At 33.9% G+C, this 17,587-nt stretch overlaps 1 protein-coding gene across 1 annotated transcript; it reads right to left on the reverse strand.

Moving 5' to 3' along the window:
* Positions 1–940: 940 nt before the first annotated feature.
* On the reverse strand, positions 941–4,742 carry LOC149900609 (uncharacterized). The gene is made up of 2 exons (XM_090112431.1): positions 4,494–4,742; positions 941–1,814 (listed from the first exon to the last, which is right to left on the reverse strand). Exons 1-2 carry the CDS (start codon positions 4,621–4,623, stop codon positions 1,297–1,299), a joined length of 648 nt encoding a protein of 215 aa, XP_089968557.1. The 5' UTR covers positions 4,624–4,742; the 3' UTR covers positions 941–1,296.
* Between the last annotated feature and the right edge of the window lie 12,845 nt (positions 4,743–17,587).

Consider the following 17,587-nt stretch of genomic DNA (forward strand, 5'->3'; position numbering starts at 1 on the left):
AATATGCAGAAATTTGTGATATCAAATCTATTTTTACATTTTACTTTTCTTTTTTGAAGTTGTTTTTCTTTAACGTAGTTATTTTTAATGTACATGTACAACTATGATATAACATTTGATTTTTTTTAATTATACCTACCTTTTTTTATCAACTGGCAATTTAGTTTAGTTTTCTCTAAAAATTTCTGGCAACACTCATGATGATATCGGAACGATTTTATCGGACAATGTGAAAGGGCAAATTGTATCCGATATCGGATATCGGCTATCGGCGTCCGATATCCGATATCGGATCGGATAATGTGAAAACGCTCTCAATATCAGTAAAATCAAATCCTAAAATTACTTGTATCTGTCATCATTATTATAAATATGTAATCGTAATTGGTAAAAGTTAAGCAAATGTGCAGTTCTAACAAAACGAAATATCATGTTATTCTATGTCGTCGTTACTAGGTTACGTGCGATGTTGAATTTTGTTGAACTGTCAAATGTTGCCTATTAAAATGGCTCTACTATAGAATCGCTAGCGTATCTTAATCGTGTATGATACCTTAAGATACTGTAATATTTTATATTAGAGAATCTTAACATAAAATATTATAGTATCTTCACCAAAGAATATACTACTCTCTAACGAGAGATCTTCACCGTGTGTGATGCGCTTAACATCTGTCAATAAACTATCAAAGTCATTAGTTACAATGACAAGTGACATTTTCCGTTTGTTATTGATTGTTTTGATTTTCTTCTGAAAATTGGTGATATTGACTTATTAAATTTGAATTTATATATTGCTGGAATACAATATATTACAATGTAGTTACTTAAAACACAAGTATTCACAAGTAATCAATGCATTCGATTCTAGATGTCGGATTTCGATTTTTAGAGTAACGTCTCTGGTATTTAAAAAGAAAAAAGGTTTATTGACACAAAATTGTAGCGACGTCAGTTCTTTTAATCAGAAATTGTTTCTTGTATCGGTCATTATTATTATACATATTATGTAATCTAATTGAAAAAATTTAAGCAAATGTGCAGTTCTAACAAAACGAAATATGTATCATGTTATTCTATGTCGTTGCCTAAATGGCTCTACTATATTAAGTGGCACTTCCTCGTCTACAGTATATGTTTGTATGTATATGCTGAATACTGTATCTAGCTTGATTATCCTGTGCATTGGATTGCGGCGGCGGCGATGTATATGTTGGGCTGAATTGCTGTGATGTATATGTTTGGGAATAGTTGGATGATGATGAAACGGAACGTAGAGAATGGGTCGTAGCATATTTATTGATCCGCAAGAGAAGTGGCTGTATAGCTGCATTGGCAGTTAATATCTAAAGTCGTCAAATATTCCTCTTTAGCCTCCATGACAATGTTAAATATTTGTCTTTGAACCTTGAGTTGCAGCCTTTCAGGTAGTGCATTAGTTGTTAATTGCATGCTCTTAAAAAATGTGTCCATGGCACTATTCTGAGTAGTACTTGTAAAGGCACCTTGTAATAATATCTGGTTTCTTAATTCACCGTATGGCGGCTCTAGTACGTGATTGGGAGATTCCGCATTTTGTTGTGATTCAATTTCATCACCATTTCGAGAGTTATCTTGGCTGCTACATGGTACTGGATCTATATATTTTGTTCTTCTTTTACGATTTTTCATGGTAGGCAATAAGAACTCCATTTGGGTTTCATATTTCCAAGTAGTCTTTGTAGAAGCTGCTTGCCCAGTTACCGTTTTCTTCCTTCCGATTGCTTGCCGATGGCCATCCCTTAGATTTTTCCATACAGATCGAGCCTCTTTAACTGAAACAATAAATAATGATAAATTTAAACATATAAAAAGCAAAAGTACTTTGGTGTACTTATTGTACATTTTTGTCTATCTTTTTATGGTGATTTAAACAAATTTGGTGCCTTTTCACATGATTACTTCACTTATGGTGATGATTATTGATGTTAACACTTTCACTCATCTAGTATAGGTATGTAACATTTAAATACTTTTAAATTGTTAGAGATTTTTGTCAACTGGGGATTCCTTATTGCATTCAGTTATAGCATTGGCAAATCAACTGTCTCAAATATTGTGGAAGAAGTATGTGATGCTTTGTGGAAACATTTAAAACCAATAGTATTAGCTGAACCACTTCAACAAGAACGGAAGCAAATCGCCACACAATTCAAAAAGTTTGTCAGTTTGACCACTGTTGCGGGGCGATCGACGGTAAACAAGTTTTAGTCCAATGTCCACCAAACTCGGGCTTTTTTGACTACAAAAAAACTTCTCAATAGTTTTGTTGGCCGTATGTGATGCACAACGGCGGTTTGTTATGGTGGACATTGGATCCATGGGTCGATTCAGCGATGGCGGAATACTGAATGATATTGAATTCGGAAAGAAATTGAAAAGTGGCAATTTGCCATTACCCGAAGAAGAGGCATTAACTTCTGGTGACATAAGTATGCCTTATGTCTTCGTTGGAGATGAAGCTTTCCCATTAATGAAAAATTTAATGTGTGCATATCCAAAGGACAGATTGACAGAAACCCGCAGAATATTTAATTATAGACTATGCAGGGCCCGTAGAGTGATTGAAAATGCATTTGGAGTATTATCCACTCGGTGGAGAATATATAGAAGACCAATTGAGTATAAAATAGAACTAGCTGAGAAAATCGTGAAGGCAACGTGTGTTTTGCACAATTTTCTTATACAAAATTCAAACAGTTACTTCGGTGCCAATCGTCAAGTTCAAGAAGAAAATCAACTTTTACCGCTACCTACGGCACAGTGAATATCGTCATTCTGACGATAGCTTCATAATTCGGGAAGTTTTGTCATTATTTTAATACTGTTGGTAGTGTACTGGGCAGGCAAATCGAATTCAGCGTAGGCTGTTTACGACAAGACAATAAAATTACGTGTAAAGGCTGGTTAACACTTTGATTAGTGCGAGTGCAGGTGATTAGTGACTAGGTGTGGACAGCGTCTGTTTAGTGCAAGTGAGTAGTAGGCTATGTAGTAAAGTGAATAGAAGCGTGTTCTATTTTTTTGCGAGTGGACTGCGAGTAGCCACGTCCCGCGCGCCCTCCCTTCCCCCTCACTCGCAGTGTGCCTGCCTAAACACGTCTGGACAGGAGTGTTTAGTGTTTAGCGTAGTGTGTAGCGTCGCGAATTGGACACTACTCGCACTACTCACCTGCACTCGCACTAATCACCTGCACTCGCAGTGAATTGGACACTACTCGCATTACACACCTGCACTCGCACTAATCAAAGTGTAAACCAGCCTTAAACTGCGGTGAGCGTGCGCGGTGACGTCAAATTGGGCAATACGCACATTGCACGTCCACACTGACCGAGCCGCCGCGCCGCGGCCACAGTATTACAATATTATTTCCTACAGTAATGAATCGCCTTTGATGTCGCGCGATGCCGCCGCCAGCGTAGGTACTTACGCTGCCACACGAAAATACGCTAGGGTTGCAACAAATGGGAAATAAAACAATTGTGATTATTAATATTATGATGAAATCTTTATTCATATGTATATTCAAAATAATTGCGATTATTAAATCTGATGTAATTATTTGTTCATAAATATAATATAATTACCGATATTGCACTGCTAAATATTATTTACGTGGACACTTTATTTTTGGATGTTCTTAATTGTATATTATAACATTTAACTAAGTAATGCATTCGCATTGGGATGTACAATCTGATTAGAAAATAATGAGAACAACATATACATAGCTTTGATTTTAATTCAACAGATACAATTAATAAAATCTTTCTGAAATATTGCTTCCTTCTAGGATTTCAATGTAGATTTACATCCGTAAACCGAACAGTTTGTGCGCGCCATAATAGAATAATATGTAAGTACCTATGTATAATAAAATTATTACACAAAAATACGACTGCGTCATCCTTTCGCGCTAGGTAAAGCAAACTAAGCGTGTTTGCTTTACGCGGCCTGCGTCGCCCGACCCCCGCCAGTTCCCCTCCGTTTCTCTGCACAAGTACATTCGTCGCACTACTGTAGGAAATAATGGTAATACTGTGCCGCGGCCGTGCGCGGCGAATGCTTCGCGATTCGCGAGGTATGCGCCTCTGTGTAGATGCACCTATTCATTGTAATGTAATTGGTTTAATAATAAAAAAATAATTAATAAGTATTGCTTTTTGCTGTTTTTAATACGCCCGAGCTTATTTGATATATATTTTAGAAATTCAATTTATGTCATTTTATTTATTGGTAAAAACAACCGGCAAAAACAAAATGAAAATTTGACTGATTAAGCCATACCATGTGACACGGGGCCTATCAAAAATGTATTAAATTGAACAGATAATTAAGCTAGTAGATTGTGCTAGTAGGCTGGTACATTATGATATTTTTATTTATTTTGTGCTATTACTATTATAATAAAGGTACCTACCTAAGACCTAAGTACAATAGAAATGGAACTTACCGTTAGGCAATTCGCATTCCTTAGTCACCTCTCTCCATGCTGCTTCTTTCAAATCATTTAATTTGTATTTTTCAGAGTCAGTTTTCCACAAACAAGGGTATTTGCGGACGCTTTCTATTAAACGCTCCATTGTTTATCGCCATACAAATCATATGAGTCATAACACACGACGAAGATAATATGTATTTTACCTTCAATATGTTAAGATACCAAGCGATAATACCATCTTAAGATACCAAGCGATAATGTATACATTAGGTACTTACTTATTACATTTTAGTAATGGTTCCGATATAATTGTATTCTATGCACTGAAGTCCGGACGCGAACTAAGAATTTCGTATATTAAACCTGTTATTTCCTGTCACTGTCACTCCCGCGTAAATATAATGTGTCTTGCTCGCACAGATGCAATGGCCGCCGTCCTCAGGGATTGTAAACCTTTAACCTCAGAGCGTAAGGTTTGTTCTTGATTGCATGTGGTTTTTTTATTGACCTTGAGTCACGACAAAACGTATCGTATACATTGAGCTATTATTACTACGTATGGAGGAGACACCACGAACAAAATCTGTACAAGCGCGGCGGTGCGGGGCGGCTTGTGAGTCATAGATTGAGCGATGTCATCGACTCACCGCTATAGAGGCGAAACTTTGCAAATATTTTGCTTATTACTTATCAATTAAGAACAATCAATGTAACAAAAAAAATGTGTGCGTGTACTAGTGTACACAGTACACACGTAAGTAGTGAAACTTTTTTATGGCCTTATTTTTCAAAAAATAATTTACTATATGCAACTTTACAGAAATACGTCGAATCACGCGTGGTAGGGATGAGAAAAAGATGGCGCGTAACGGAAAAATGTCACGCGTAACGAAAAAATGTTACACTAAATTTTTTTCCAACCCCGATAAAGAAGTTTCATTTAAAAAAATAATCTAATAAATAAATTATTAATAAACTTATCATTTAAGAACTTTTCAATTACCTAAAACCAATCAATGTACCAAAAAAAAAATTGATACATAGAACATAGGTAATTTATTTTCATCTTTCATGATTTAACCTTTTTTCAAACAATATCCACAGTACAATAATATTTTTTAAATGTTTAAAATTATTTTTTTTCCACTATAAAAATTTACGTCATATAATATTACTATCTAAACATCTTTCATACCGAATGCCGTTTCTTAATTTTTTGTCTATGACAAATGACGCAAAATGGCGCCCGCCAAAAATTTTGCTCGAACCAAGTTTTAAAAATGATGATCTAATTAATTACCGATGAAAAGTTATTTCCTTGCACTTTGCCGCATTACTTGAACTATAAGTGCAATATCACAACACACTCGCGGGCATATTTCATAAGTTTCTGGGTTTTTTGCTTTAAAACAAACAAGACATGAACGCGACCATCGCACTAAATCGACTGAGTGCAGTTAAGCCATATGGCTTATGTTGAGTGGAACATAATAATATGTGATGTAGGCGGTGTCGTCTCCATATGTATATCTCAATGATCGTATAATATATCGTGGTTATTGAAAAAAATAAAATGTAACTAATAAGAGTATTGTACTTAAATGAATAAAGTAGTTACATTTATTTAATAAGTTAGTAAAAAACATTTTCTCCTCCAAATATTTCATGTAAACTGCACTTTATTCAAAAATGTTTGTGACCACTTTCGACTGGACTTTACCAACGACAAAGACGACAACGATCAAAATTCCCATCCAGACAAAATTTGTTCAAAATAAAATATTAAAATTTCCCGTCATACTGGTACTCGGAAGAAAAAAATTTCGAGGTCAATTAATAAAAAAATAGGTTTTTTGCGATTTTCGAAGAGACGGTAAGCTAGTAGAAATGTAATTACCTGGGACCAAAATTGTAGATAGAATTATCGATAAAAAAACTTCCAATTTACATTTTTTTCTAGGAGCCACCGTTTCTACGAAAAATCTATGTTTTCATTTATTATTCGCAAAAAAAAAATTCCAATCACCAGAACGACGAAATTTTAATATTTTATTTTTAAGTGTGTTTTTCACAATTTTGTTAAGTATATTGCGACTGGATGAAAATTTTGTTTGTGGTCGTCTTCGTCGTTGGTAGGGTGAACAAATCCTTAGCGAAATATCGTACGCCTAGGACAATATTAGTATCGCTAGCGTATCTTAATCGTGTGTGATACCGCTTCTTGGTGATATAGACTACAAGCCCGCATAGGACAAAAATATGGGTCAAATGAACCACCAGGGGACATATCTAGAACGATAGCAGAGCAAAAAATAATAAGATTCATCACTATGCCGTCACTTGTAAGCTGTCCAACTGAGTGCAGATGAGAATTGAAAAGTACAGGTAGACTCGGTAAATTTTGGTCATATATTTTTGTACGGCATTCTTAACCATCGATAGATCCATTAAAAATAATAAGAAACCGCTCAGTGCCGTACAAAAATGTGGGTCCACCAAGTCGGAATTTTTATTTAATTTCCGAGAGTTACCGGGGGTAAATTTGGTCATTTGACCATGTACGGCATCTGTGTCATACTATTGCTATACTGCTTTTAATCCATTATTCCGCAACGCCGTACAAAAATCATGGGGACAAGGGGAAAAAATCGAGAGATGCAATCCCCTCTCTTTCCCCACTCCAGGGGGTCATTTGACTAAGTACGGCTTCGGTTCCAAAACATTATCTAGCACTCAAAAGTACTATTAAAAGCAATGCCGTCAAAAAATAATTGTTCTTTTAAATGTATACCAATAATCATCTTAATTTCATCGAATTCTTGATATAAAGAGCTGTAAGGTCATTTGACCCTGTACGGGAACTTCTTTTTTAACATGATATTGTAAAATTCAATTGTTGTATAGTATTGCCGTTCAAAAGAAACCGTTCTAAAAAAAGTTATAGAGAAATGCAAAACCAGAAATTTTGTTAAAGTTTAAACATCGTAGATTAATGAAATATAATAGTTTTCTACACTTTATCCGTTGTTTTAAATAGTATTAACATAGATAAATTAGGAAAAAACGATGCCGTACATTTTTGTGCAGACCACATCTTTTAGGCTGATGAAAGCGACGAAAGCTACAATTTTAAGAGTGCTTTATGGCCATTTGATACAGTACGGCATTAACATATTTTTACCCAACTACGGCAAAGCAAAAGGAGGGTTATGGTTGTTTACAGGTCATGTATGTATGTTCATCTATTCCCTCGTAACTTCTAAACTACTTATAAGAATTCGACAAATGACATATCATTAGAGGCGTCTGAATTGTTCACTGGATAACCAACGACCAGCTAGCTAAAGGCTATATGGGGTTTCACAAAATCTAATGTGGCGCCCTCTAGCGGACAAAACATACAGAGTAAAAAAATAAAGTTAAGATAAATATGCAGTGTTTGGTATCATTTGAAAGCGCTTTACTTGTACATTTTGAATATGTATACTATATGACTTTACCTGTATTCATGGACTGATTGCATATAATTCACATCTTTTCGTTTATAGCTTTTTTATTAGTTCATCAATTTAACGGAGTCCATTCCACCTGACTCCGACTTTCCAAGGTGATAATTAACCACCTCGAGCTTCTTAATATTAATGTATATTTATATTTTATTATAAAAATATAAAGCAAACATTTCGTTATATGGATTTTTTTCTTTTTCAGATTTTTCCCCTTTGAACCAACGAAAATGTACGGCACATGAAAAAATATTATCTATGCATAAAATACTTTAAAAATAAATTTATTTCGTGTTGTGTCAAATGACCCCCTGGAGTGGGGAAAGAGAGGGGATTACAACTCTCGATTTTTTCCCCTTGTCCCCATGATTTTTGTACGGCGTTGCGGAATAATGGATTAAAAGCAGTATAGCAATAGTATGACACAGATGCCGTACATGGTCAAATGACCAAATTTACCCCCGGTAACTCTCGGAAATTAAATAAAAATTCCGACTTGGTGGACCCACATTTTTGTACGGCACTGAGCGGTTTCTTATTATTTTTAATGGATCTATCGATGGTTAAGAATGCCGTACAAAAATATATGACCAAAATTTACCGAGTCTACCTGTACTTTTCAATTCTCATCTGCACTCAGTTGGACAGCTTACAAGTGACGGCATAGTGATGAATCTTATTATTTTTTGCTCTGCTATCGTTCTAGATATGTCCCCTGGTGGTTCATTTGACCCATATTTTTTTCCTATGCGGGCTTGTAGTCTAATACTTTAAGATACTATAATATTCTATATTAGAGAACCTTAGAGCGAGCGCGCACGAGCAACTTTGTCTCCGCAACTATTTTGTCTCTCCCATCAATTTGTATGGGGAGTTGCGTCGCTACGTGCGCGCACTTTCATACTAGCCCATGGGTGGAGAGACAAAATAGTTGCGGAGACAAAGTTGCTCGTGCGCGCTCGCTCTTAGTTAATATTATAGTATCTTATTCATATGAAAGTATCTTCACCGAGTGTGATGCGCATTAAGAGCGAGCGCGCACGAGCAACTTTGTCTCCGCAACTATTTTGTCTCTCCCATCAATTTGTATGGGGAGTTGCGTCGCTACGTGCGCGCACTTTCATACTAGCCCATGGGTGGGAGAGACAAAATAGTTGCGGAGACAAAAAAGTTGCGGAGACAAAGTTGCTCGTGCGCGCACTGTCTTTGAAGTTGAAAAATATATGGAGTTAGAATAAATTAATAAGAATTTTCTATATCCATAATTATTATTATTCTAAAATTATTAATAGTACTCATTGAGCTATTATTACTATTAATATCTACGAGAATAATCTATAATATAAAAATGAATCCCAAAATGTGTTGGTAAGCGCATAACTCGAGAACGGCTGAACCGATTTCGATAATTCTTTTTTTATTATATTCCTTGAAGTACCAGGATGGTTTTTATGTAGAGAAAACGTAAATGTGTACCACGGGCGAAGCCGGGGCGGACCGCTAGTAATAGATAAGAGTACTATACTCTAATAATCGATTTTCCTATCATACTTTTGCACGCCTCATAAGCGAAGCGTTGAGGTGGGTACTACTGTCACTTCGCGCAAAACATCTGATTTTTCAAACTTAAAATGTCTATACTACCCGTTCGCTTCGAGTTGGCCGTCGATGACCGTTACAAAATGACGTCACAAGCACATCAACTGATACCGTGGACAAAAAAAATAATAACACTCCGAAAAATAAAATAACAAAAACAGTTCGTATTATTACTTACTACAGCGATTTCCTCACTAATAGCAGTAAAAAACTATATAAGACTTAGCAATAATAATCAAACTTAAGGGCTTGGTCTAGTAGTGCAAACAAATGCATCCTGTCATCCTATATGTAAAAATACAAATGTACTAAGGGAAAGTTGCTCCACTTAATTTTTAAAAATTAAATCATTCGTATGCATAATTTAATATTCGTAATTAGTACCAAAAATGACAATTTGAAACAATTTTCGTGAAAATTACACCGGGTGATTTTTTTTTTATCAGTACCTACACAAAATTTGCGAATACTTTCTATTGATATCTTCAACTTCATGTTTATATAACTGATCAACTTTTACAAAGAAATTTGGACGAAATATAAAAAAAAATAAGCTTTCCATACAAAATGCAGAACTCTATACATTTTTTTCGACCTAAGTTTCTTAGTGAAAGTTGTTCAGTTTAACTAATAAAACGGATAAACAAATTTTGTATATAATAAAAAAAATGTAATGTTTGTGTTAAATGAAAACAAAAGATATTTATTTCTGACTAGCTTCCGCCCGCGACTCCGTCCGCGCGGATGTCAGTCTTCGCGTCTTCTACAGATTTATTATATTATGTGTAATATATAGATTTATATTGATAAACCTAATAAATCTTTTGCTAGCATTCTGATGCTTTCAAAATTCAAATTCAAATTCAAATTATATTTATTTGCAAGAATGTAGTTACAAATTATAGATGTTTTTAATTACAATATTATGTGGCTAATACATTCTACCCATTGATTGGGTGTGCAAATATTTAAAAAGAAAGTTGATTAGTCTAATTATTTAAATGTACACACAATTCAATTTTCACAATTACGCGAACGCACTACGATTAACACGATTATATCACACACTTATCACACACAATAATTCAGTTTACACTACTTAAAAGTCATAAATTCTTCAATGTCATAAAATTGTTTCACCATCAACCAGTTCGTCAGTTTATTTTTGAAAAAATTTACTTTATCAAATTTTATCGGTTGCACTGGATTTATCTCTTTTTTTTCAATCGCTTGAATGATATAGGATGGGTCGTTGATGGGCATCGAATGCTGAAGTCTCGAATCAATCAATTCTGACAGTAGGCAATTTATGTAAAATCTTGATAATGGTCCATCATTTTATTTTGCCTAAACGTTACATACTTTTTTATATTATATTCTATTTTTAACGAATTATTCACTCCAGTCCAAACAGCAAATAAGCAGACTTCTGCTTCTGCAACGTTTAGTTGTCCCTGAATTTAGAAAAAATAGTCATGATTCTTATCTATGAAAAAAGTGTTATTTTTTGCATTGTATTTCAAATATTAAATTTTTTTTTAACCGCATCTTCCGCATTCATGTCTTTTGCCGGAATTAGACATTTAACTTCTACTAGTCCCATTTTCCCTTTTTGATATGGGAGTGTATAAAGTAAATTTTTTAGATATTTCTCGTTATACTTTTAAAAAGTTATTATTGTCATTTTGCTCATTAGGTAAAGTAATTTCGATATCAGTTTTAAGTTTTTTGATACCTGCAATAATAACGTCATAATCGCCTGCACATACTTATCGATTACACCCTGTATACAATCCACCATCCACATTCATAATGTTTTCCTGTCCTCCTCTCCTTTACGCTGTTCACCGATACATTTTAAATGAGTAAATCTGCTACCACTGAAGGATGTTTCATTGTGATCAGTAAATTTTCACCACTGTTGTTTGTTTATTTGTTTTTCATTTTTAATCAGCAATTGGGAATCATCAGTTTTGTTTTTTGCAGATTGGTGATGTACCCTAACAATACGTCGAAAAGGGAAAGCATCAACGAATTATCGTTTTCGTCCTCTTTTTTTATTCTTCGCGTCTCTGTTACTTCTGTTTGTTTAGTTCTCAACACCCACTGAATTTTCTATGTTATTGTGATCTTCCATTACATCTGAGTTTTGATGATGTGATGATAATCCATTCGTTTTAATATTGGTACTTAGAGTTGGTAGACTAAACTAGAAATGGCGGACTAAATTTGTCAGCGCGTCTGTAAGATCAGAATATAAAACCAACATCCTGTATTTAAGTTACAAAATTAATAATCAAACAACATGCCGCTACGTTGAAAATGACTAGAAGAAAAAATTAAAACACCTCGGATCAATTTTGGAGTAAACAAATCATTTTCCCCGTATGGGGATTTCCCCGGATGAACTTGGGAAGTTCAAGTTCTCAATACAAGTTTATATTATATTTCGTATTTCTCAAACGAAAAATAAACATTTTTGGAACTTCAAAAAAATTATATTATAAGAAAATTTATGAGCTTACTTTAGTTTTAAAGAAATATACATCCCTTTACTGACACCCCGTAAAATAAAGAAATTATTGCCAATCACCTTTGCAATCTATTTGGTTTCATTAACTTTATGTTCGAAGATAATTTTTTTTCTAGTAGTTACACGCGTATTTTTTTCGTTTATTTTCAATATCGAAATCAAATGTTTAAAAATACGAATATTTGCACAAAACTAAGATAAAAATAATCAATTAACAAAAATATTAAATTTAATGAAGTAGAGCAACTTTCACTTCGGTATGAAGGAAAATCGAGCGTAGAGCACACGTCAGAACGCTCCGGCCCAAGGAGCGCGACTAAAGAAATTCGCTAGGATTTTTCCTAATTATTTTAAATATTTTTTTAATATTTAAAGAATTATCAAAATTAAAAAAAAAATTTTTTTAAAGGATTAATACGCATTGGTCTTCAACCAACTCGAATAAATTAATGGAAAAAATAACTTTTAGCAGTATTTATCAATAGATTTTGTAAGGCAAAAAATGGGAAATTTAATGAATTTATAACGTTCTAATTAAGAAAATCATAAGTTTTTCGGCAATTGTATTCAGCAGTTTTTAATAACGACTATATAAGGATAATAATGCGCTGATCAGATTGTGTAAATTGTAATCGGTTGCAACGTAGTGAGTGCACAAACTTAGCTCGAAATGTCTTTGGGGGAAAGAGACTTATCTTGAAGGCCTGATTAAGGTAACATAAAGTAACTTTATAAATGTGAAAAAATTCACGCGCATTGCGTATATAACACTAATTGATAAACAAGAAAAAAAAATTCAGTTTATCATTTCATTAGCCGGGAAAAAATTGTCAAATAACTTGTTGAAAACGCAATTTTGCTAGACTGCAGCCTTAACAAAACGATCAAATAACATAACCAAAAACAACGGGAGCGATATATATTAGTGACGGACGGGCGCACCGCGCACGTGATAGCGTTGCTGTCGTTACTGACAGGGTCTGTCTAGGAGTGCGGTGCGGTGAAGTGGGAAGGGTGGGAGCGGCCAACTCGAAGCGAACGGGTAGTATGTATCATACATTGCACTTGTAAGATAATACATACACACACATATTAAGAAAAAAACACTATTTTTAACGTTCATGATATTTTTGATGTCATTTTTGTTATTTAAACTAGTTAAAAAACAGTTTAAAAAAGTTCTGTCTTGGACGTCCGTGTGTCTGTATGTGCGGATCCTTTTTCTTGTTAACACGATAGCGACCGAAATACTTTACTAATCGAGTCTTTTTTTTTCTCTTACGCTTGAGTATGCTCAGGAATAGAACCCTTTCATTTTTCAGGGTCTGATTCGATGTGGTTTAATTGTTATTAAATAAACAAAAATAATAATTAATAAATATTTATTAAAAAAAATTATGAGGCGTGCACTTTTGGATTTTCCAAATTATTTAAAATATCTTTTTTTTTAGTGCTTTGGGAAATGTGGAGGAGTTATAACAAAGAACAGTAAAAACAAATTGTTTTTACTGTTCTGTGAGTAATAATATACTACTCTTAGTGGAGGAGGTTACTACGCTGTCGCCTTATTTCTGACTGCTGCGCAAGTTCGGGCTTTTCCTTTCCTGAACTGCTTAATGCGTGATTTGATCATATTATTGTTATGAAGATCATTAATTATGCTATGAAGAATTCGATAAATATCGCGCAAGAAATGTCCGACAGTTTGTCTGACAGCAGCTTGCAAGTCTACTAATTGCAGGTGGAAACGCGGAATTTGACTTGCAAGCTACTGTTAGACAGACTGTCGGACATTTATTGCGCAAGTTTACTTGCATATGTAAAGGCATCTGTGTCATACTATTTCAATGCTGCTTTTAATCCATTATTCCTACAGATTATTCCGCAATGCCGTACAAAAATCATGGAGACAAGGGGAAAAAATCTCTACCTGTACTTTCGAATTCTCATCTGCACTCAGGTAGACAGCGAGTGACGGCATAGTGCTGAATCTTATTATTTTATACTCTTATATCGTTCTAGATAGGTCACCTGGTGGTTCAAATGACCCATAACTTTTTCAACATGGGCCTGAAGTCTATATCGCGTGAATTCTCTCTGCGAAACAAAAGGACGTAACTTAGCAACCAAGATACAAATAACATTCAAATGTCAAGGTGAAAATTACCTCCATTTTCAAGCTGCAGTTTTCTAGGACCTTAAAGCGTTTCTGGTTTGTGTGCTATTAGGTTTTCGGTATGGAAAACTTAGATAATAATGCTTGGGTGTTCGATTCCCTTGTCGGATTTTTACATGGTCCAGTGTGGAATGTTCCGCTACAGACATTTATAGAAGAAAAATCGCTTCGTAAGTAGTTATATTAATTATTTTTGTCCTTAATCTATTTTCTTTTCAAATCATAGATTGTCACACGTATTATCCACCTATGAAGCAGTTATTAATTTCACAATAGGTTTTTAACACATTGTTCCATCGAACCCAGTACCGTCCTTTTATAATCATACCGCGCCAATCAACCATTGAACAGAGGTGCGACAAGGGGGGGTCAAAGGACCTTTATTTAGATTTTTGCTCATAAGTCTAAAACCTGCACAAATAGCATTATGGTTACTTCCAGGTAAATTTTCTATATAAAAGGTCTTTGAAATTATGTCGTAGGTATTATATTTTTAACCCCCGACGCAAAAAGAGGGGTGTTATGACCGCTATGTGTGTATTGCGTGTCTGTCTGTGCCACCGTAGCTCGCTAACGTTTGCGATGCGTTTTTTTCTTACATTAGTTGTTTATTATATTATATAGGGGTGAAAAAAACGCATGTTAGTTGTTAATGTAGGTTGTTAATGTAGGTTATACCCAAGTGATATATCAAATGAAAATAGACGACATGTCAGAAACAATTAGTCAAATTTTATCAAAATCGGTTCATCCATTTATTTGATATAGGGGTAAAAGCGGGAATAAATAAATGAATTTTATCAAATATACTCAAGTGACGTATCTAATGAAAGACATGACGTGTAAAGTACATACAATAAGACATAATATTTTATCAAAATTGGTTCATCCATTTAACTATTGGATATAATATGTAGGTATAAAAGTGGGAATAAAAGTTGTCGAAAAAGTTGTCGTTGTTGTTATACCCAAGTGATATATCAAATGAAAAAAGACGACCTGTCAGAAACAATTAAGTAGTCCAATGTTATAAAAATCGGTTCATCCATTTATTTGATATAGGGGTAAAAGTGGGAATAAATAAATAAATTTTATCAAATATGTATACTCAAGTGACTTATCTAATGAAAGACATGACGTGTAAAGTACAATAAGACATATTTTATCAAAATTGGTTCATCCATTTATTGGATATAGGTATAAAAGTGGGAATAAAAGTTGTCAAATAATATACCCAAGTGGCATATCAAATGAAAGGGCATGACCTGACGTGAGAAGTATGATGAGGCATATTTAATCAAAATCGGTTCATCCATTTATTGATTTATAGCGGTAAAAGTGGGAATGAATAATCGAATGTGGTCAAATAATATAATCAAGCGGCATATCAAATGACGTGTGAATTACAATTAGTCATGTTTTATCAAAATTGGTTAATCTGTTTATTACATATAGGGCACCTTAGGGGTGATATTGGGGATAAATAATCCAAATGGAGTACCAAACGAAAGGATATGACATGTACATAATATATAGGTATGATTAGACATGGTTTAGATCAAAATCGGTTCTGCCATTTACTAGGGGTGAAAGGGAAAAGTTGAAAGTCTGTGAAAGTAGAAGGAATATGGGAGCGGGAGAATAACCACATCCTGGAAATTATGAACTCTTCTGTACCTAAGTTTTATAGCTCAGTTTAGTAATAAATTTTACTAACAGTTCTTTTGTGTTATTATTTATTTTATTTCTTAACTTTATAATAATGTGTAAGTAAGTACTTATAATTTAGTTGTATATGATAGTACGTGTTTCAAGACGTGTTTACTCAATAATTGTGTGTTAAGTAGTTACTACTATGCAGTCACTATTCCACGCGGACGAAGTCGCGGGCACAGCTAGTAATTAAATATAATTCGCCAAATTGGAAATCCAGACTCATGATTTATAATATTCACTTATTTTTGAAACCATCTAAGCTAACTTTATTGTACTGTAAATTCAAATCTAAGTATATTAGTTACCTATTTAAAACGTCTGACCCATTCAAATAAAATTACCATGTGATAAAGAAACGCTACTGTTACTGTGTACAAATTGTGCTTATTTTTTCAATAACATTGTTAATAATTCAGAATTTAAATTGTATGTACTAAAAAAATCTTTAAAATTTTTTGTTTTAAATATTCTTCATACTTTAACAGGCGGTGAAATCTCACAAAAAGCGCAAAGGCCGAAATCGGCTCGTATGGCACAAGCGGCGCTAGCTGGGTCGGCCCCGGCTCCGCCCCCCGACGCAATGCAACTACGACGGGCTCTAGCGTCCAAACTGAAAACCGAAGTTGTTGATGGAACCTTCTAATATGCATTGACTAACTAGTTCTTTCTATTCATATGTGTGCGAATAAGGTTGTACGTAAGACCTCTTATATTATGTCATGTAGTCATTAAATTATTTGAAAAATGGTTGTTTTTTTTTGAAGTCTTTTATCTTTAAGATTGTGGTGTTAGAGGGATTATAGCAAATAAATAACACACGTATCGTATTTCCTTATATTTATATTGCTTACGTAACTAGTGACATCATAATAATAGCATTATTGTAAGCTTATTTATATTACACAACTTGCCAATAGGTAAATCTATTATAAATTTAATTCTGTGTATAAATTAGTTTATGATGGTCATCCACCTAGACAGATAAAAAATAGTTTTGTTACAGTCTACTTTTATCTAGAATTTTGTATCATAACCAACGGGAAGTCATTTCAAGGAATATAAGATACGTAATAATAAATCTAATTGACGGCTGCATGCTATTAGACACGTGGATGTTGACAGAATAAAAATAAAGTATTACATAAAACAGTATTTACAATTTTTCTGACAAATTCATTCCACGTATATAATAATAAATTTTGTCTCGCAGTCACTGTGCACTTTACCATTCAAATAATTGCAAACTAGCGAGATTATTCAACAAATACTTTTGGAACACTTGGCTATACAATTTCTAACATAGATATTTTGGAAAACTTGTTTGTCATATCGCGGGAAGATCATTTCAAGTGACCATCAAATGTTTGTTATGTAAGCAATTAAGAGATCAATATTTTTTTCAAACGCATTTAAATAAAACTGATATGTTTGAAGGTCAGATGAATTGCATACATTGTAAGTGCAAATGAGAACGGTTAGGTATCAAGGTTTTGAAAAAAAATAAAGATTATTTAAAATATTCATTCTGAGATTAACAATCGTATGCAGAAATTTCTCACACTCTATTTCTCATGCA

The sequence above is a fragment of the Colias eurytheme genome, chromosome 18 (genome assembly GCF_061535395.1).
Source record: "Colias eurytheme isolate Ceu_HAF_F1 chromosome 18, ilColEury1 Martin Lab GWU primary, whole genome shotgun sequence".
NCBI lineage: Eukaryota > Metazoa > Arthropoda > Insecta > Lepidoptera > Pieridae > Colias > Colias eurytheme.

Coding starts and splice junctions, on each gene's coding strand:
- LOC149900609 (XM_090112431.1), bottom strand. CDS start 4,623: ATGGAGCGTTTAATAGAAAGCGTCCGCAAATACCCTTGTTTGTGGAAA. Junction 1,815..4,493: donor GGAATGCGAATTGCCTAACG/GTAAGTTCCATT, acceptor TTATTGTTTCAG/TTAAAGAGGCTCGATCTGTA.